Raw genomic sequence first — 21,101 nt, 5'->3', positions numbered from 1 at the left:
AATCCAACTTGTGGGAGGTGTTTCAGGAAGCATGGGGTGAAATCTCTTCGGATTACCTCAACAAATGAACATCTATAACATCAAAGGTCTGCAAGGCTGTAATTGCTGAAAATGGAGGATTCTTTGATGAAAGCAAAGTCTGGAGGACCCAATTATTATTTCAATTAAAAATCATTATTTATAACCTTGTCAACGTCTTGACTATATTTCCTATTCATTTTACAACTCATTTCATGTACGTATTCATGGAAAACAAGAACATTTCTAAGTGGCCCCAAACTTTTGAACGGTAGTGTAGGTAATTCTGAGATGTACTCTAGAGGTCAAATTCCAGAAATGTATTTGATTGATAGCTGTGATTCTAAGCTTTTCAATGGTATATCAATAAAGGAAATATGTGAGTAATAACTTGTTGTATGCTGACATGGTTTGTTATAGGGTAAAACCCCTATGGGAAAAATGATGGCACTAGCACACATTTTCCAACTCTAGGAACATAGAGCTTTAAGGAAATCCCTATGAAACATTGTCAGCCAAAGTGAGCCCGACTGACCCCCCCCTGGCTTGGCCTAGTTGATGCAACGTTCTATAATGCTTTCACATAGCTCTGATGGAATGTCGAATACATTATAATATGCTGAGACTGATTACTTGGGGGAACATCTACTTGAGTTTGGGGGTAGCAACATACTATTCTGCATTTTGAGAGTCTGATAGCATTTTTGAAGACTAGAGTGATGGTCACTACTTTGTGCTAATTTGTCCAATGTGTGCTCTAAAAGTTGTGAATGCCCCAAAACTCTGTACACAATACAGGAGGCAGTATGTATTGTGAAATTATAAACCACGTGATTCAAGCCCTGAATGCTGATTGTCTGAAAGCCATGGTATATCAGACCATATACCATGGGTATGACCATTTAAAAACATTTTTTACTGGTCTAATTACATTGGTAACCAGTTTATAATAGCAATAAGGCATCTTTGTGGTTTGTGGAATATGGCCAATATACACAACAGCTACAGGCTGTATCCAGGCACTCCACGTTGCACCTAAGAACAGCCCTTAATTGTGGCATACTGTCCATATACCACACCTCCTCGGGCCGTATTGCTTAATTATACATCAGGTAATTGACTCATGAAAATACAGTTTTAGTGAATTTCTCTCTGTACCTTTCTCGGTTACATCTAAAGGTACATAATGGATTTTGTTGAACAAAAACAGCTTTTCTGGAGCTAGTATGGATTCAAAGCAACACAAGGATACATGCATTACCTTAAGCAAAAATGACTTTATTTATGCTCAAGTAGCAAAATTATTCTAAACATCTGAAACATTAGAACACAAAGTAAACCATTCTGTCTAGATCTCCCTGTTCAGGAGGCATACCTTGGGCCATTTGATTAACATTACGTCATTAAACTCAGCAATCCTATCAGCAACAATGCAGTCATCTAGGAAATCCAGTTTAACAGCTGCATCTAGTCCATCTTTAATATATATATATATATATATACAGTTCCAGTCAAACGTTCGGACACACCTACTCATTCAAGGGTTTCTCTACATTCCAGATGACTACATGAAGCTGGTTGAGAGAATGCCAAGACTGTGCAAAACTGCCATCAAGGCAAAGGGTGGTTACTTTGAAGAATCTCAAATACAAAATATATTTTGATTTGTTTAACTCTTAACTTTTTTTTGGTTACTACATGATTCCATATGTGTTATTTCATAGTTTTGATTTCTTCACTTTTATTCTACAATGTAGAAAATAGTAAAAATAAAAATAAATCCTGGAATGAGTACGTGTGTCCAAACTTGACTGGTACTGTATATAACTATGATTCAATTACATTATAATTGCCATAAATAATGTATTATAATAAAATATATCCATGCGAGTTAACAAAGGATACAGTGATATCAATAAAATCTCAACCACAAAACAAGGACTAAGGAGGGTAACAAGGATCACATCTATGAAAATATATTCGACAGATAGGTTGACTAAATATATAAATACATTTACATGTATGTATATCTATGTACATCAGCAATATATCACCATGTTTATATCACCAATTATTAAAATATTCATTTCTTCAAGACACTCATATCTGCAGATGAGTTCTTGGCAATAGTTTGGTTAATTTCAAGCACATGATCGTATAGTATATGTTTTTAGAACATAATCCTCAAACGTACTGTAGAAGCTGTAATACAGGGATAAATGAACAGCAACACATGACATCTGACCATATTGTCCATGCTATTATGGTCAATGATGAACTTGTCACTGGTTAACATTTCAGTTACAATAGATGTGCCACTGAATATAATTCTTTCCCCTCAACATAAATACCTGTATATGGAACGCTGCATGGGGATATTTGCATGATATTTGCAAAACAAAAGAGAGTTGGGAGCCTTTAACTTATAGGCTGGTAGATATTTAGACAAGTCCCATTTTCATAACAAGCTTCCAGTGCAGATTTCTGTAAACCATTTAGCCTTAATTAAGTCTGTCCTACAAGAAAGATGTTCCTCTATTGACAGATAGATGTGCTACTGTGTACGTGTGTGTACCATCTAGAAAACTGTCATATGTGCCTTCAAACAAACAACATATTTACATTGTAAAGCTCATAATTATTGCATTATAAATCATTTGACATTTGAATGATAAACCCTGTTTTCCTGTGACACTAGAGTTGTGCTCTGTCTGTACTAATCTCCAGAGGAAAATATGTTAAATATGATATGAACAAAAACAAACAAACATCCTTTAAAAACAAATGCAACCCTAAGACTTTGTACATTCTGAGACTTTTTCCCCCGTTATAACTTATGCATTTGAGATGTTGTGCTATTGGTCCATGAAACGAGTGTTCACAAGATAAGTAATTCAGAGCAGTTTGTAAAACAACGTTTTTCTTCTCCAATAAATGTGTTATTTTGCATTTATGAAGTAAACCCACCAGGTGAAACATCACGATTTGAACAGTGTTTTAACAGTGTTCCCCTGCTTTCAGGAGTGGATAGAGAGAGAAATATAATACTTTCTGTAGGGCCAATATAATTATGGTGCTTTGCTGGTTGGCTTGCCTTGAGCAACAGTCTCTCAGAATCCCCTGTAGGTTGACAGATGATGTCTGATATATTCCCTTTAAACTAAAGTCGCAAAGGACATAAGCAGTGATTTAAATGTACCACAACCTCTAAACATTGTGCATTCCAAAACACAAATTACCACAGCCCAACCAACACCAGGTCAGGTCAAAGTTCAGATGCTTTATTCAAAGTGCATCCCTACCATAGAGATAGATCGAGGACTAATGTTTGTATATGTGGCATTATAGCATCTGTGACAACATGAGCGCATCTCCATGTTTAAGTAGTACATTTTCTTCTTCAGGATTGGCTGATCCCTCCTGATGACCCGGGTGGACATGATGCCAACAGGGTGACAAGGAGGGATCAGCCAATGAAGTTGGAAGTCCCACCCAGTTGACTATATTGAAATGGTGGAAGCCCTCAATGGCGCTGCCCATGCTAATATGACTGTTTGGCCACTAGAGGCCTCTGTCATTCTCAATGATCTCTACTCCTATGAATAATATCACTAGGAGTAATTAGTACAGATACGCCTCATTTCCTCTGTGTGCCACCCTTTAAACAGGAAGTCCTTCCAGGCAATGTACATTTGGTAAAAGTTACTTTGAATAGGAGAAAGTCTGTAGGAATCCAATAGTGTGCTGTTATTCATGGTTGTGCCCCTAGGTAGCGGCACATCTCATTCCCTTGAGCTACACGAGTAGAAAGAAAGGAGTTCACTCTTTTTCACAACCGCTTGCTTCATTTTACCAGGGGATTGTCCTAACAATCAGCAAGTAGGGACATTCATGGCCATTGAAACAGAGTCTCCCACCTTGGATAGGTACCACATATAATATACCTCAGTGTAAATACATTCTCACTGAAGAGGTTGGACTTGCTAAGGAGCAATACATTTTCTTCTATAAATTGTGACCATCTCAGTCAAGTCCATCATAAAGTAAATGTTCAGAATAATTGAAGTAGAAATTCCTCTCTTGCAAGAGTCAAAAGAGTGTTGAAAGGATGTTTTTCCTAAAAGTGACTTTTGACTTGAGTCTCACAACATGCCAAGGAGTATTGGTGTCACTAAGCTCTGCAGACAGTATCTCCAAAATGAACTAAACTTTGAGACCAATATGGATTGGTTTGGATTTAAAATGCAGACACCCCCCCCCCCCCCTCCCCTCCAAATATGCATAAATAATGTTCAATAAGTTAATAAATAAAATATCTGTCGTCTGGGTGTATTTACAAAGGGTAAAAATGTACAAAACCCCTAATTCAACACATTTCATTATCTTTTAGAGATACCTTTCACTTTCCAACAGTATAGCATATCTGACCTCATATTGCCGTTGCCTACTCCAACCAAATGCACTCCATTTATCCTGTCCTCTCCTGAAATCGACTCTATACATTAAATCAAAAGGGACAGAATCAATAAAAGCTGCTTAAGCGATGTTTAAAAAGTATCTTTGTGTACATACTGCTGCTCAACAACAGTGTCTGTGTGTGTAGATGGGGGGAGGGGGGGGTAATGCCCACAGATCATGATGAGAAGTCTGGGGTGTCATCCAGCTAAATGTCCTCTGTCAACTATTTACATCAAGTTACCTGGCACTTTCACCTTACATGATTTCCATTGACATGATCAACCATAAGAATCATTGCTAATATTGTTCAAAGAACAACACTATTCCAGTAGACTATCAATTTTCTTCAGGCCGGCAATCCTCCAAGACAGTTAGCAGCTATTAAACACATTACATTATAAAATATAGTCAAGATCACACTGTAGAATATAACGCAGTTTCAATCACCTTTACAAAAGAAATCCCAAACAAAAACAATCTTCACATCAAAGCAGGCAGTAGTCGACAAAAATAGCTTTGTTCACGAGTCCTCGTGAGAGCTTTTTACAAGTCAGTTTGTGCTCCCGCATGTGTGTGCCCAATCATCTCGTCTCCTGTTTAAAAACAACCCCACACACCAGGGCTGCTCCATATTACACTGACCATAAAGAAAAGAGACGAAATTCAAAAACGAATGCTTTGAATAATAAAAAAAAAAGATCTGAGGCGCAGACAGACAGGGGGCGACAGAGAGGAGAAAGAGGAGAGAGAAACGAGCCTCAGCGGTCTCTGCAGGTGGGCAGGTTGACGAAAGTGAAGATGTTGTACTCTATGAGTATGGAGAAGCAGAGAAAGATGGAGTACATGAACAGACACACTAGGCCCAGACGACGGTCCAGTTTCCACCCGTTCAGATGTACCCCCAGGACCTGAGAGAGAGAGAGAGAGAGAGAGAGGTGGGAAGAGATGAAGAAATTATATCTATAGTTGCTCAATTCAATTTCAATTGTGCATAAACTGTGTAAAATACAAAAGCACAAGTACATTTGAGTATTTTAAAAAGTGCTAAAAGGTCACACACCGTGAGGAACACAGACCCCAACAGAAGTCCCACAGAGAAGATGAGCCCTTTGCTGTTCAGTTGAATCTAAGAGAAGAACGGGTTAAACAGAAGAGGATAAACCACGGGGTTGGGAACTGATTTACAACACTTTTGCACCAGTGTAAAGGGTACACCTGCTATTTCCAAAAGAGAACAACCGTTTGAAAAACAACACCAACTTTACACGACCAAACTGATGCATTAGAAGGACGCCATCTCTTTTGAATTCGAGCCCTTCTGAAATGAATACAGTACATCAGCTGTTCTCTGTGTATCCTCTTCTACACCCTCAATACACAGCTCGATTCTCTAACACACAGTCAAAGCCTTCATTCAGAATAATCATGTCACACTCCAAAAGCAGGAAAGCTGTATGTAGGCATTCCTTCACAGCAACCCCACGTGTGTTTGATCTAGTGGGGTTATGGGCTGCAGGTGCACTCAGCTCTATATTTCACTTGGACTGCCGACAGCTACTTTTCTCCTCCCTCTTTCAGCTGTTAGGACCATCTCCCTTCCATGCCAAGCTGGAAGATATGCTTATCTACAGAGATCACAAATAACACATGCTCTAATGGCTACGTTAGCATGACATGACTAATATTGTATATAAACCTACATACCATTGGTACCATGTGACATGAGCAGAGAGGGCTCTGGACAGAAGATCAATTGTGTCATCTCTCACATGATAAAGCAACATCAAAATGACCTTCTCAGAATAGGCCGAGCATGTCTAAATGTCACAGGGGTTGTACATGCCAGTTTTGATTGTGTATTGCTAGTAGAGGTTTACTAAAGACCGTACACGGTCAGGGTTAGGTGTTTGCTACTTACGTAGGAGCCGTAGTTGATGGCGAGGGTCTGCAGGGCCCAGGGTAGTCCCAGTCCAATAAGGATATCAAACACATTACTGCCTATAGAGTTAGACACAGCCATGTCCCCGAGACCTGAGCGAGAGAAAGAGAGAGATGAGTCATAGGCCGAGAAATATAAATCAAAAGACATAAGAAGGAGGGAGAGGGAGGCAGAGAGAGAGAGATGTTGGTAAACATCTGTAACATCAATAAAGAATTCCAACTTGCTGAGGTATTCAGGTTGCCACAAACAACAACAAACACAACAACAACAAACAGACTGTCAGGGAATGCGGTTCCCATTTCCCCCTCTCAGACAGACTGATGAATATTTGACAGGGGGAGTTGGAATTGACACAGATTTAAAAAATGGAGGAAGGAACCACACTGTGTTTTCTTCTGTCACTGCCACACGACTCTGTCAGAGAGGTTGGGAGGGGACCTGGGTGACACCCAGACTGCCTCATCCCTTCTCGCTTTCCCCTCTCTCTGTTGACCAGGTACACAGCCCGTATGGAGCTGTTTGATTCCTGGGTGTTGGTTCATGGGGCAGGTGAGCAGCAATGCAAACAGCCTGGTAGAGAAAGTACTCTGTGCGTCCTCACCTTGCCGTGCCACTATAAGACTGGCCATGCAATCAGGGACACTGGTGCCAGCTGCCAGGAAGGTGATGCCCATGATAACATCAGGGATACCCAGAGTAAACCCGATCACTGTCACCTGAAGGGAATAGACACACATCAGTCTGTCTGTCTGTCTGTCTGTCTGTCTGTCTGTCTGTCTGTCTGTCTGTCTGTCTGTCTGTCTGTCTGTCTGTCTGTCTGTCTGTCTGTCTGTCTGTCTGTCTGTCTGTCTGTCTGTCTGTCTGTCTGTCTGTCTGTCTCTGTCTCTGTCTCTGTCTCTGTCTCTGTCTCTGTCTCTCTCTCTCTCTCTCTCTCTCTCTCTCTCTCTCTCTCTCTCTCTCTCTCTCTCTCTCTCTCTCTCTCTCTCTCTCTCTCTCTCTCTGTCTCTGTCTCTGTCTCTGTGTCTGTGTCCTCACCATCCAGACCATGACATAGGAAAAGCCAGCAATCCAGAGGGTGGAGTTGACGAAGGAGACCATGAACCATCTCTCCCAGCGAGGGGTGGCACAGTTAGGCACCGTGAAGAACAAGAGCAGGCACAGAGGCCAGGCCAACAGCCACTTGATCTTATTACAGCACCCAGCTAGAGAGAGAGAGAGAGAGAGAGAGAGAGAGAGAGAGAGAGAGAGAGAGAGAGAGAGAGAGAGAGAGAAGAGAAGAGAAAGGAAGAAGAGATGTAGTTTCAATGTGTTCTTTGCTTAGATTACATTGTGTGATGCTTTTATTGAGGAAATCTAAAAATACCTTTAAGTGGATGTGATTGTGGCTGACCAACACAATAAAGAGAGCTCAGAGAGACTGAAAATTGTTTGAAACCCTTTCAATGTTATTTAAAAAATTATACCTGGGGCATGAAAGGGTATGAAAGGTCCCTCCCCTTCTTCCTCCTCCTCCTCTTCCTCATCATTCTCATTATTCTCATGGTCTTCGTTCTCGTTTTCCGTCTCGTTGCCAGACTCCACCCCTCCCCTGTCGTCCTCTCCATGGTGACCACGGCGACCATTGACGCCCCTTTCGGGCCCGCCCAGTCCATTCTCCAGGCCCCGCCTACCGCCGACTTTCACCGTGATCTCCGAGTCTCCGTTCGTGAACGGCCGGGTGCTAATCAGACGCTGTCTCTGCACAAATGCATGCACACATCATAGCTAAAGCCCTGTGTTTTGGTTAATCATGTCACATGACCTGGATTTTAAACTTTGTTTAAAGCTTTTTCATCAAACTATCCCCTTTTCTTTTAATGTTAAATAGACCAACACCACCCTCAGAAAATTGCTTTCATTTTTTGGTCTAATTCCCATTTCTGGAAAAGGCTTAAAATAAAGGTTAAAATCCATGTCATATGACATGACTTACCAAAACAGGTATCTAGTCATAGCCTATACTGTACAAACACATGCCATTTTCTGAACATGTTTGTACAGCATAAGTATGCTGTAAGAATATATTTTCTTCATACCCACACAACAAACAGAAATACCCACGTGTGCAGAAGGCCATGGGAAAGTGTGTGTGTGTGTTTGTGTGGTCCTACCTCAGTGATGAGCATGCATGAGGCCATGGTGAGGTGTGTGTGTGTCTGTCTGTGTGGTCCTAACTCAGTGATGAGCATGCATGAGGCCATGGCGAGGTGTGTGTGTGTTTGTGTCTGTGTGGTCCTACCTCAATGATGAGCATGCATGAGGCCATGGTGAGGTGTGTTTTGTCTGTGTGGTCCTACCTCAATGATGAGCATGCATGAGGCCATGGTGAGGTGTGTGTGTGTGTCTGTGTGGTCCTACCTCAGTGATGAGCATGCATGAGGCCATGGTGAGGTGTGTGTGTGTGTGTATGGTCCTACCTCAGTGATGAGCATGCATGAGGCCATGGTGAGGTGTGTGTGTGTGTGTGTGTGTGGTCCTACCTCAGTGATGAGCATGCATGAGGCCATGGTGAGGTGTGTGTGTGTGTGTGTGTGTGTGTGTGTGTGTGTGTGTGTGTGTGTGTGTGTGTGTGTGTGTGTGTGTGTGTGTGTGTGTGTGTGTGTGTGTGTGTGTGTGTGTGTGTGTGTGTGTGTGTGGTCCTACCTCAGTGATGAGCATGCATGAGGCCATGGTGAGGTGTGTGTGTGGTTCTACCTCAGTGATGAGCATGCATGAGGCCATGGTGAGGTGTGTGTGTGTGTGTGTGTCTGTGTGGTCCTACCTCAGTGATGAGCATGCATGAGGCCATGGTGAGGTGTGTGTGTCTGTGTGGTCCTACCTCAGTGATGAGCATGCATGAGGCCATGGTGAGGTGTGTTTTGTGTGTGTGTGTGTGTGTGTGTGTGTGTGGTCCTACATCAGTGATGAGCATGCGTGAGGCCATGGTGAGGTGTGTTTGTGTGTGTGTGTCTGTGTGGTCCTACGTCAGTGATGAGCATGCATGAGGCCATGGTGAGGTGTGTGTGTGTGGTCCTACCTCAGTGATGAGCATGCGTGAGGCCATGGTGAGGTGTGTTTGTGTGTGTGTGTCTGTGTGGTCCTACGTCAGTGATGAGCATGCATGAGGCCATGGTGAGGTGTGTTTGTGTGTGTGTGTCTGTGTGGTCCTACGTCAGTGATGAGCATGCATGAGGCCATGGTGAGGTGTGTTTGTGTGTGTGTGTCTGTGTGGTCCTACGTCAGTGATGAGCATGCGTGAGGCCATGGTGAGGTGTGTTTGTGTGTGTGTCTGTGTGGTCCTACCTCAATGATGAGCATGCATGAGGCCATGGTGAGGTGTGTGTGTGTGTGTCTGTGTGGTCCTACGTCAGTGATGAGCATGCATGAGGCCATGGTGGGGTGTGTTTGTGTGTGTGTGTCTGTGTGGTCCTACGTCAGTGATGAGCATGCATGAGGCCATGGTGAGGTGTGTGTGTGTGTGTGTGTGTGTGGTCCTACCTCAGTGATGAGCATGCGTGAGGCCATGGTGTGGTGTGTTTGTGTGTGTGTGTCTGTGTGGTCCTACGTCAGTGATGAGCATGCATGAGGCCATGGTGAGGTGTGTGTGTGTGTGTGGTCCTACCTCAGTGATGAGCATGCGTGAGGCCATGGTGAGGCGGGTGCGAGGGGAGAAGTGGCTGGTGATCATGATCCTCATGCCGGCATCAGAGAAGGACAGCTGGTGGGGGTAGGCTGACAGCAACTCATCTACCATCAACACTGACTGCTTTCTGTGTAAGTTAGCTACAGGAGAGCGTGAGAGAAAGAGAGAGAGAGACATGATGCAAACACACACACACAGACACACGTATGACAGAACAGGCAGACCATACCTTTCTTCAGCAGGACAGCGGTGGCATCACAATTATCATCCAGGTCGGCGTTACTGGCTGTGCCATTCCCCAGGCTGGACGAGTTCTTCTTCCGCCTCTCCAGGAAGCGCACAATGTTCGAGTTAAACCTATACACAGAAGCGAACAACGCGACAGTTAAACCTAGACAAAGAGGGACAGAACAAGGACGTGGATCCGACTGCACTGTTTTGAAGTGTGCACCGATGGTTTCAGACACAAGACTTACTTCATTATCAAAATGTAGCCAAAATACATCAGAACCAGTGTCAGAGACTCCCACCTGGAACAAACATCAAGAGGGATTCAATTGAAGCAGATTTTAACAGCTATACAATACAACACATAACTTATGTACTGTATACACAAGAAAGTGAAAGCCATATTTACCACGAAACCTTTTCATCATATATGAACTGTAAGGAGAAAAAGAGGAATGATACTGAACACTTGGAAGAATGCCTGGAAGTACAGTAAAAAACATTGTGGTTCTCTGATGTAAACAGCACTGTATGGATCCACTGTAGTTGCACCCTCTGATCGACAGGATGCAACATACTAAAATCTAAATCATTCTCTGGGATTGCGACCCGGAGGCCCGTATGGAGGGTGTGACACAATTACGGAGCCTCTGGAGGCCCAATTGAGCTCCGTACCGCATTGCCGTGCGCCTCCCAAATTTTGTAACAATGCGGCGGGCTCCGTATAGTTCCGCATTGACATGATTGGTTGGTGGTAGGTGGGGGCGGGATGTCCTGTGTAAACACAAACTCGCTTCCTTGACAACTTCCTTCACAACAGCCCTGCTCTACGAAGCGCAAGAAGTAGGAATGGTCTGACTTCTACAGATGTCGGATTGACCATGCAGAGCCATGAAGGCTCACTTCACTGGTTTGCAATGGTCAGGCTCCACTCACCACTATGAGAGCAGCGATGGACAGGGTGTAGTACACGGAGTCTCTCAGAAGAGACCAACGAGACAGATGCACCGCCTGAGAGTGAGAAAGAGAGAGAGAAAAAAAAGATAAAGAGAATGGGAGAGAGTGGAATAGACAACATTTTAACCCGGGGTATTCATCCCTTCCGGTGTATGTGTGTATACCTGAGCAAGTCAAGGTACAGAAACCTACCTGGCCAGCAAAGATTCCACACACTCCGATAATGCAGAGGATATTGAAGACAGCGGAGCCCACAATCGTGCCCACCCCCACATCCCCTTTAGTGATAAACACACCTGCACAGGGACAGAAAGAAAGAGAACAGAAGTTATACAATGGTTGGTAATGGAGTATAAAAATGGAGTGTTACAAGCTTGTACATGTAAAGTATTGACATGGCAAACAGTGTCCCTTGACCTTCTCTATATTTTGTTACGTTACAGCCTTATTCTAAAATGGATTAAATAAAACAATTTGCAATCAGCAATCTACACACAATGACCCACAATGACAAAGCGAAAACAGGTTTTTAGACATTTTGGAAAAATGTATTCAAAACAAAATAAACAGAAATACCTTATTTACATAAGTATTCAGAACCATTGCTATGGGACTTGAAATTGAGCTAAGGTGCACCCTGTTTCCACTGATCATCCTTTTTTAATACTACTTTTCGCTGCAACTCCCGTACAGACTCGGGAGAGGCGAAGGTCGAGAGCCACGCAGCCTCCGAAACATGACCCTGCCAAGCCACACTGCTTCTTGACACACTGCTCTCTTAACCCGGAAGCCAGGCACACCAATTTGTCAGAGGAAACACCGTCCAACTGATGACGGTGTCAGCGTGCATGTGCCTGGCCCGCCACAGGGACAAGGTCATCCCGGCCGGCCAAACCCTCCCCTAACCCGGATGATGCTGGGCCAATTGTGCACCGCCTAATCGTCTCCCAGTCGCGGCCGGTTGCGACACAGCCCGGGCTCAAACCCAAATCTGTAGTGATGCCTCTAGCACTGCGATGCAGTGCCTTAGACCGCTGTGCCCCTCGGGAGGCCCTTCCATTGATCATCCTTGAGATGTTTCTACAACTTGATTGGAATCCATCTGTGGTAAATTCAATTAATTGGACATGATTTGGAAAGGCACACACCTGTCCATATAAGGTCCCACAGTTGACAGTGCATGTCAGAGCAAAAACCAAGCCATGAGGATGAAGGAATTGTCCGTAGAGCTCCGACACAGGATTGTGTCGAGGCAGAGATCTGGGGAAGGGTACCAAAACATGTCTGCAACATTGAAGGTCCCAAAGAACACAGTGGCCTCCATCATTCTTAAATGAAAGAAGTTTAGAACCACCAACACCCTTCCTAGAGCTGTCCGCCCGGCCAAACTGAGCAATCGGGGGAGAAGGGCCTTGGTCAGGGAGGTGACCAAGAACCCGATGGTCACTGACAGAGCTCTAGAGTTCCTCTGTTGAAATGGGAGAACAACCATGCAGCACTGCTCCAATCAGGCCTTTATGGTAGAGTGGCCAGACGGATGCCACTCCTCAGTAAAAGGCACATGACAACCCACTTGGAGTTTACCAAAAGGCACCTAAAGACTCTCAGACCATGAGAAACAAGATTCTCTGGTCTGATGAAACAAAGATTGAACTCTTTGGCCTGAATGCCAAGCGTCACGTCTGGAGGAAACCTGGCACCATCCCTACGGTGAAGCATGGGGGTGGTAGATGTGGGGATGTTTTTCAGCAGCAGGAACTAGGAGACTAGTCAGGATCGAGGGAAATATGAACAGAGCAAAGTACAGAGAGATCCTTGATGAAAACCTCCTCCAGAGCGCTCAGGACCTCAGACTGGGGTGAAGTTTCACCTTCCAACAGGACAACAACCCTAAGCACACAGCCAAGACAATGTAGGAGTGGCTTCGGGACAAGTCTCTGAATGTCCTTGAGTGGCCCAGCCAGAGCCCGGAATTGAACCCGATCGAACATCTCTGGAGAGACTTGAAAATAGCTCTGCAGCGACGCTCCCCATCCAACATCAGAGCTCGAGAGGATCTGCAGAGAAGAATGCGAGAAACTCCCCAAACACAGGTGTGCCAAGCTTGTAGCGTCATACGCAAGAAGAATCAAGGCTGTAATTGCTGTCAAAGGTGCTTCAACAAAGTACTGCGTAAAGAGTCTGAATACTTATGTAAATGTTATGTAAAGGTTATGTAAAGGTTTTTGTAATAAAATAATAATAATAATAAATTAGCAGAAAAAAAGTAATTATGGGATATTGTGTTCGAGATGGATGAGATTTTTTAGAAATCAATTTTAGAATAAGGCTGTGATCTAATAAAATGTGGAAAAGTTAAGGGGTCTGAATACTTTCCTGAAGGTACTGCATATCACTATCACTCTTTAAAACATACTGGGACTGCTGATAAAGTAAAACATAAAAAAAGTATGTGTGTGTCCAATGAAAGATGTGGATGTGTCCATCTACGTGTCTGTACGTCTCACCGATGACAGAGGTGAAGAGTTCAGGAGCTGAGCTGCCGGCCGCCATGAAGGTTGCACCTGCCACATCCTCACTAAGATGAAGACGCTGAGATAGCCAGAGCGACAGAGGCAGAGAGAGAGAGAGAGAGAGAGAGAGAGAGAGAGAGAGAGAGAGAGAGAGAGAGAGAGAGAGAAAGAGAGAGAGTGAGTATAGGGGGAGTAGAAAGCACATCTTGAATTGTGTGCTTAAAATTAATTCCAGTTGAATTGACCCCGACCCTGTTACAGAATAGTGTGTTACATTTTTACCTCGCATATCTTCTCCAGAGACGGAACAAAGTAGTCATCACACACTAGGGCCAGTGCATAGAACATGTACATTGCCTATAGAGCAATTACACATAACAAATCGTCAGAACATGCATGCACATATAAGAACAAACAAATCTCAGCAGTGTTCTGGAACCTTTCAGAACCCCATGTGATGCAGTGATAGTGTCCCAATGTGTGTTTTTCTGAGGAGGTATCCTAAGCTGAGACACTCTGTGCCATTTGGCCTCATATGCCAGCTAAGTCTCTATACAACATCTGGCACCCAAGCCTGCCAGAGAGACGCTGCCCTCTTTATGATGGCTAGGCAACTTTGCCGTGGTGTAAATGATTTAAGCACAAATACTTTAAAGTACTACTTAAGTCGTTTTTTGGAGTATCTTTTACTTCACTACATTACTAAAGACAATTATGTACTTTTTTACTCCATACATTTTCCCATACACCCAAAAGTACTAGTTACATTTCGAATGCTTAGCAGGACAAAACATTTGTCCAATTCACACACTTATCAAGAGAACGTCCCTGGTCATCCATACTGTCACTGATTTGGCGGACTCACTAAACACGAATGCTTCGTTTAAAAATGATGTCCGAGTGTTGGAGTGTTGGAGTGTTGGAGTGTTGGAGTGTTGGAGTGTTGGAGTGTGCCCCTGGCTATCCATATAATAATAAAACAAGAAAATAGTGACGTCTGTTTAGCTTAATATAAGGAATGTTGAATTATTTATACTTTTACTTTTGATACTTAAGTATATTTTAAGTAGTATTTTACTGGGTGACTCACTTTTACTTGAGTCAATTTTTTATGAAGGTATCTTTACTTTTATGACAACTGGGTACGTTTTCCACCACTGCAGCTGTGTTAAAGACTCAATCCTGCTTGTCAATGCATTGCATCACATGGTCAATGGCAGGTAGCCATTGTATGTAGAGTAGATCGTGTGTTGAGTGTAGAATGGGGAGGTGGTGGGGTGGGGGGGTTACACTCACAAATAGGACATGTAAGGCCACCGCTCCCTCTGTCCGCTCCTTGTTGGTGAACAGGTCTGTGGGGAACTCATGTAGCGCTGGAGAGAAAACACACACAATATTACTGTGAAAACACTGTCTTTTTAATGCAGCAGAAACTTGTGCAGTGGCACTATCATACACAGTCCATTTGAGTGACAGGACCTAAAAATAGCATTGCCATGAGTGTGTGTGTACACGCACACATGCCAGGGTGTGTTTGTTTGTGTGTATTTGTAAGGGGAGCCGTGTGTGTGTGAATGTATGTGCGTGTTGATGGCTGCACAATGTGCAGTGACATTCTCCCTCTAAACACCCAAGAGGTTGTGTGAGTCAGCGAGCTTCAGCCTGCCCTCAGTGCCCGAACAAAACCATTTCAGCTCATAAGAACTGACAAGGCCCGAAAGAGAGAGAGAGAGAGAGAGAGAGAGAGAGAGAGAGAGAGAGAGAGAGAGAGAGAGAGAGAGAGAGAAGAGAGGGGTGAGGATGTGTGAATTGTGTAGGGTTGTAAGACACATCGTTGTGTTCGATTTTAATGGCCTCGTCCCTTAGAAAGTGTATAATATCTATCTCCCTACCTCCTTCCAATATTACATTCCCATTTTAATCATTTAACAAATACTATTGTCCAGAGTGGCTTTCAAATAGTGTGTTCCAGTAAGCTGAATCAACTACATAGTCCGATCATCAAAACCCTCAATCCATCCCTTCCTCCCACCATCATTTTAGTACAGTACAGAGATATTCTCCCAGTAGGCACTACTGTACCATTCAGTTGGCAGGTCAGCAACACACTGGAATGCATTTCACACTGTGGCTCTGCAGCCAAAGCAACCAGTGGTAGGGCTATTGCCCACTCTGTGCCCAGTGCTGCCCACTCTCATACAGGGCAATCACTCAGGGAGCCACTCACCCAACCAACCCTGCTGCCAACAGCGCAACTAGCAAGTATGGCTTCACTAAACAAAGCTCCACACACAGGCACACACACGGTGCGAATAATAACAAATACCTCAACCACACTCCAACCAACAACAAACAAATAAATACATCAACAAACACCAAAACAACAGTTGGCTAGACACTTAGGTAAAGAAGATGGCTCCCTTACCCAATTTTGTGTTGGAGTTCACTTCAGCTTAGTTCAGTGATTCTTGGTAAAAAATCAAATAAAATTATTGGTCACATAAACATTAAGCTGATGTAATTGCGAAATGCTTGTGTTTCTATCTCTAACAGTGCAGTAATATCTGACAATACACACAAATCTGATATAAATGAATAGAATTAAGAATATATAAATATTTGGACGTGCAATGTCGGAGTGGCATAGACTAAAATACAGTAGAATAGAATACAGTATATACATATGAGATGAGTAATTCAAAATATGTAAACATTACTAAAGTGGCCAGTGATTTCAAGTCTATGTATATAGGGCAGCAGCCTCTAGGGTGCTAGTGATGGCTATTTAACTGTCTGATGGCCTTGAGATTGAAACACAGCTTCTGTCTCTTGATCCCAGCTTTGATGCATCTATAGTGACCTCGCCTTCTGGATGATAGCGGGGTGAACAGGCAGTGGCTCGGGGGGTTGTTGTCCTTGATGATCCTTTTGGCCTTCCTGTGACATTGGGTGCTGTAGGTGTCCTGGAGGGCAGGTAGTGTGCCCCTGTGATGCATTGGTCAGACCGCACCACCCTCTGGATAGCCCTACGGTTGCGGGCTGTGCAGTTGCCGTACCAAGCGGTGATACAATTGTGCATCTATAGAAGTTTGTGTTTTAGGTGCCAATCCAAATTTCTTCAGCCTCCTGAGGTTGAAGAGGCTATTCTTCACCACACTGTCTGTGTGGGTGGACTATTTCAGTTTGTCTGTGATGTGTACTCAGAGAAACTTGAAGCTTTCCACCTTCTCCACTGCGGTCCCGTCAATGTGGATAGGTGCGTGCTCCCTCTGCTGTTTCCTGAAGTCCACGATCAGCTCCTTTGTTTTGTTTACGTTGAGTGAGAGGTTACTTTCCTGTGACCACACTCCCAGGGCCCTCACCTCCTCCCTGTAGGCTGCCTCGTCCTAGTTGTTAATCATGCCTACTACTGTTGTGTCCTCTGCAAACTTGTTGATTGAGTTGGAGGTGTGTGCATGGCCACGCAGTCATGGGTGAACAGGGAGTACATTGTTGAGGATTAGTGAAGTGGAGGTTTTGTTTCCTACCTCCACCACCCAGGGGGGGCCTGTAAGGAAGTTCAGGACCCAGTTGCACAGGCCGGGGTTCAGACCTAGAGCTCCGAGCTTAACGATGAGCTTGGAGGGTACTTTGGTGTTGAATGCTGAGCTGTAGTCAATCAACAGCATTCTTACATAGGTATTCCTCTTGTCCAGATGGGATAGGGCAGTGTACAGTGCAATGATGATTGCATTATCTGTGAATCAATTAGGGTGGTAAGTAAATTGAAATGGGTCTAGGGTGTCAGGTAAGGTAGAGCTGCTATGATAGTCTCTCAAAGCACTTCATGATGACAGAAGTGAGTGCTACAGGGCGATAGGCATTTAGTTCAATTACCTTTGCTTTCTTGGGTACAGGAACAATGGCAGACATTTTGAAGCATTTGGATACAGCAGACTGGGATAGGGAGAGATTGAATATGTCCATAACACACCAGCCAGCTGGTCTGCGCATGCTCTGGGGAAGCGGCTAGGGATACCGTCTGGACCTTCGAGGGTTAACACTGTCATGACGTTGGCCTGGGGGTAGGTTTATGACAGTCATAAATGCCTCTTCCCCCTTTTTCCTCTCTCTACCCCACTGATGTGAAATTTGAAAACCCATTGGTTAACATAGAGATTCTGCGAACATCAGAAGGTGGGGAAAAATGAACTATATTCTGGTAATCCGACCAATTGAACATATGCGGTGGTACTTAATGAATATGATGTCAGTTCGGTTGTCCTCTGAGAAATTATTCTCAAAGATAAGATGTCATAAACTCTACAGTGGAAAGTCTGCACATTATAGTTATCGGATTCACGTGGAATTGTTGTTCAATTTAAATGTTTGAATATAAAATTATTGGTGAAGAGATTAAATGTAATTTTAGCTTCCAAATGAGAGATTTGGGTTTTCATAAGGTTAGGGCTCTGCTCAATCAGTTACCCGCCCCTGTGAAGAGACATGGGCTGTAGACTGTGAAACACGCCCTTCTCCCTCCACTATATAAGCCCTTGATGATAATATAATCTCCCGTTCCAAGTACGCGAGGTCTGCAGCCTCTGCGTTAAAAGGACTAACATGTCAACTACAGAACTAAGCCAACCTCAGCGTGCGCTTTGGTTGTGAATGGTATAAACTTTGAACTCTTATTCACTACAGAAGTGATACCTCCTAGCTGTTGAGTTAGCAACAGTAGCTGCAAATGTGGTCTAGGAAAGAACAGACAGAGTAGCAACGACGTTACTACAGAGTATCCAATTGACCACCAGAAACATTCTTTAAAGGACAAAGGACTCGGTTTGGCAACAAGGCCTTCCATCTACCACCAACCTACCGAAGCGCAGAGTAAATATTTATGCATTTTCCTTTTCCAAATGGGTGGTAATTTAGAATGCATAAGATACTCTATTTACAATAGCACAGCTTATCCCTTTGTCTCTTAGTCTTTCCGCTCTTTCACTCAAACCCAGCCCCTCTTCTTTTGTGTAACCAGCTGTCATATCTGTTCCGCCCACCAGGGACGTTTTCCTTTATGACGTTATTTTTAATCAAGGTATGATTCATTCTTTGTATATGTAATTCTGTATGATTAGTTAGGTATTTAGTAAATAAATAATTGAACCCAAGTTTGCATTGCTGATTCAACTTGTTAGCCAGGGTTCGTGAAGATAACCAAGAATTGACATCTTTCAGATGAGACTGAATTAAGGTGACGATTAATATCGACTGCTATTGATGTAAAATATTACTAGGTCTTTAAGAGTTTATTCGGAAGATAACAGCTCTATAAATACTATTTCATGGTGCCCTGACTCTCTAGTTAATAACATTTACATAATTAGCTCAATCAGGTAATATTAATTACGGAGAAAGGATTTTATAGAATAGCATGTCATATCACTTAATCCGGCATAGCCAAAGACACGACAACACACTTAAATGTCTTAATCACGTCAGCCATGGAGAAGGAGAGCCCACAGTCCTTGGTAGCTGGCCGCGTCGGTGGCACTGTTTTATCCTCAAGGTGGGGCGAAAAAGGTGTTTAGCTTATCTGGAAGCAAGATGTCGGTTTCTGTGACGTGCCTGGTTTTCCTGTCTGTAGACCCTGCCACATACATCGCATGTCTGAGCCGTTGAATTGCGACTCCACTTTGTCTCTGTATTGACGTTTTGCCTTTTTGATTGCCTTACGGAGGGAATAACTACACTGTTTGTATTTGGCATTATCCCCAGTCACCTTGCCATGGTTAAATGTGGTGGTAGTGGCCAGGGTTAGGGTCAATTCTGTCCATGAATCAACTGAATAAATCCCTCATTGAAAAGAGATAGCCCAGACAGATTGTACCATGTTTTGGGGCATCTTTGACTGTGTCCTTAATTCTCCCTAGTCTTACCACTCCATACAGAGGATCTTTGCACTTCATTTTGAAGCCGTATGAAAGCATACACATACATATTTTACACACAAGGTTTGAGTCCTAAATTAAAAATCACATAGAACCAATGCAGGATTTCCATAAAAGTTACGCATCCGTTTCCCAGTTAGGATTAAGCCCTAAGCGGTGTGAGGGTGCAGGGTTGGAGAAGAGAGGGGGCTAGTCTGACAGGTCATGCCCACAGAGACTCATCTCTGCTCAGCCTGGCACCGGGAAAGAACACCCCTGCAGGAAGGACAAAGCTCCACATCCACATACATTACAGTTACCGCTGACCGAGACCCCACTCCATGTAGAAAAAGTTATTGTTACCATGGCGACGAGGCATCTCACACACACACACACCCCGCGAGTAATCTCATCATAGATTCTGTAAATATTCTGATGCCACAGTAAAAGCTTTCAGTGCCCTGACCTTTATTTAGACATCCTCGAGTTTAAATCCCTAAACTAACTAAATCCCTAGGCTAAAGTCTACTCAATGTCCTGTCTGACGGCTCAAAACAATATGCTTTCGGCTGCATGAACCATTGCTGGAAATACATAATCGATTCTACTGTACATACTACAACAGTCTGGCTAAGTGCGTAGTGCCATACTGGAAAAAGCTTGATCCTGTGGTATGGCTAGGGAGAATGACATGGTATTAGGACAACACAAAGTGCTGTAAGGGGTGATAGAGGAGCTACGGCTGTTGTATCTGCTCTTAAAAACCGTCAGAGAAGTAAGATACGATTTGGTTTTACTCGAAAGCACGTTACACATAGTAGCTAGCACGAGATAAACGCACACGCTCCACAGACTCTCTCATAGCACATGATGGTTACTATAACCAAGTGTCAAAGAGCAATCGATTCCAATGTTAAAAGTCATCTGGAAAGCATTTTCATTTGGACACATAATTCCAATCCAATACATTGAGGCTTCAGAGGTTGCTGTAGTTATTGTATAGTTTAAGACTGTTGAACACCTCTTTGGTTTATTGCATTGTCAAGCTAGAAGTCAATCCTTTCAGCTCCTCAATCGATTTCTTCTGAAGGTTTCAGGCATGGTTAAATATATACTGAACAAAAATATAAAACGGAACATTTCAAATATTTTACTGAGTTACAGTTCATATGAGGAAATAAGTCAATTGAAATCATTTCATTAGGCCCCAGTCTATTTCACATGACTGGGAAAATGGATATGCATCATTTGGTCACAGATACCATAATAGAAATGGGCCTCACAATGGGCATCAGGATCTCGTCACGGTATTTCTGTGCGTTCAAATTGCCATTGATTACAATGCAATTGTTTTCGTTGTCCATAGCTTATTCCTGCCCATACCATAACCCCACCGCCACCATGGGGCACTCTGT

The 21,101-nt window shown here is 43.4% G+C and overlaps 1 protein-coding gene across 1 annotated transcript in view; it reads right to left on the bottom strand.

Annotated features, from left to right (window-relative positions):
- Positions 1–2,850: 2,850 nt before the first annotated feature.
- slc24a3 (solute carrier family 24 member 3) overlaps positions 2,851–21,101 on the bottom strand; it is a 116,925-nt gene continuing 98,674 nt past the window's right edge. Inside the window, exons 3-17 of the mRNA XM_046358674.1 lie at positions 15,074–15,150; positions 14,060–14,134; positions 13,772–13,856; positions 11,457–11,560; positions 11,244–11,318; positions 10,717–10,742; positions 10,556–10,609; positions 10,309–10,436; positions 10,059–10,219; positions 7,882–8,155; positions 7,454–7,620; positions 7,020–7,134; positions 6,395–6,507; positions 5,537–5,602; positions 2,851–5,384 (exon numbers count right to left, since the gene is read on the bottom strand). Coding sequence (XP_046214630.1) covers positions 5,235–5,384; positions 5,537–5,602; positions 6,395–6,507; positions 7,020–7,134; positions 7,454–7,620; positions 7,882–8,155; positions 10,059–10,219; positions 10,309–10,436; positions 10,556–10,609; positions 10,717–10,742; positions 11,244–11,318; positions 11,457–11,560; positions 13,772–13,856; positions 14,060–14,134; positions 15,074–15,150 — 1,670 coding nt within the window. The 3' untranslated portion in view covers positions 2,851–5,234. The remainder of the gene's footprint in view (positions 5,385–5,536; positions 5,603–6,394; positions 6,508–7,019; positions 7,135–7,453; positions 7,621–7,881; positions 8,156–10,058; positions 10,220–10,308; positions 10,437–10,555; positions 10,610–10,716; positions 10,743–11,243; positions 11,319–11,456; positions 11,561–13,771; positions 13,857–14,059; positions 14,135–15,073; positions 15,151–21,101) is intronic.

The sequence above is a fragment of the Oncorhynchus gorbuscha genome, linkage group LG08 (genome assembly GCF_021184085.1).
Source record: "Oncorhynchus gorbuscha isolate QuinsamMale2020 ecotype Even-year linkage group LG08, OgorEven_v1.0, whole genome shotgun sequence".
NCBI classification, from domain to species: domain Eukaryota; kingdom Metazoa; phylum Chordata; class Actinopteri; order Salmoniformes; family Salmonidae; genus Oncorhynchus; species Oncorhynchus gorbuscha.
Note: the sequence above shows the minus strand (reverse complement) of the source record. Positions and strands in the feature narration are given on the sequence as shown.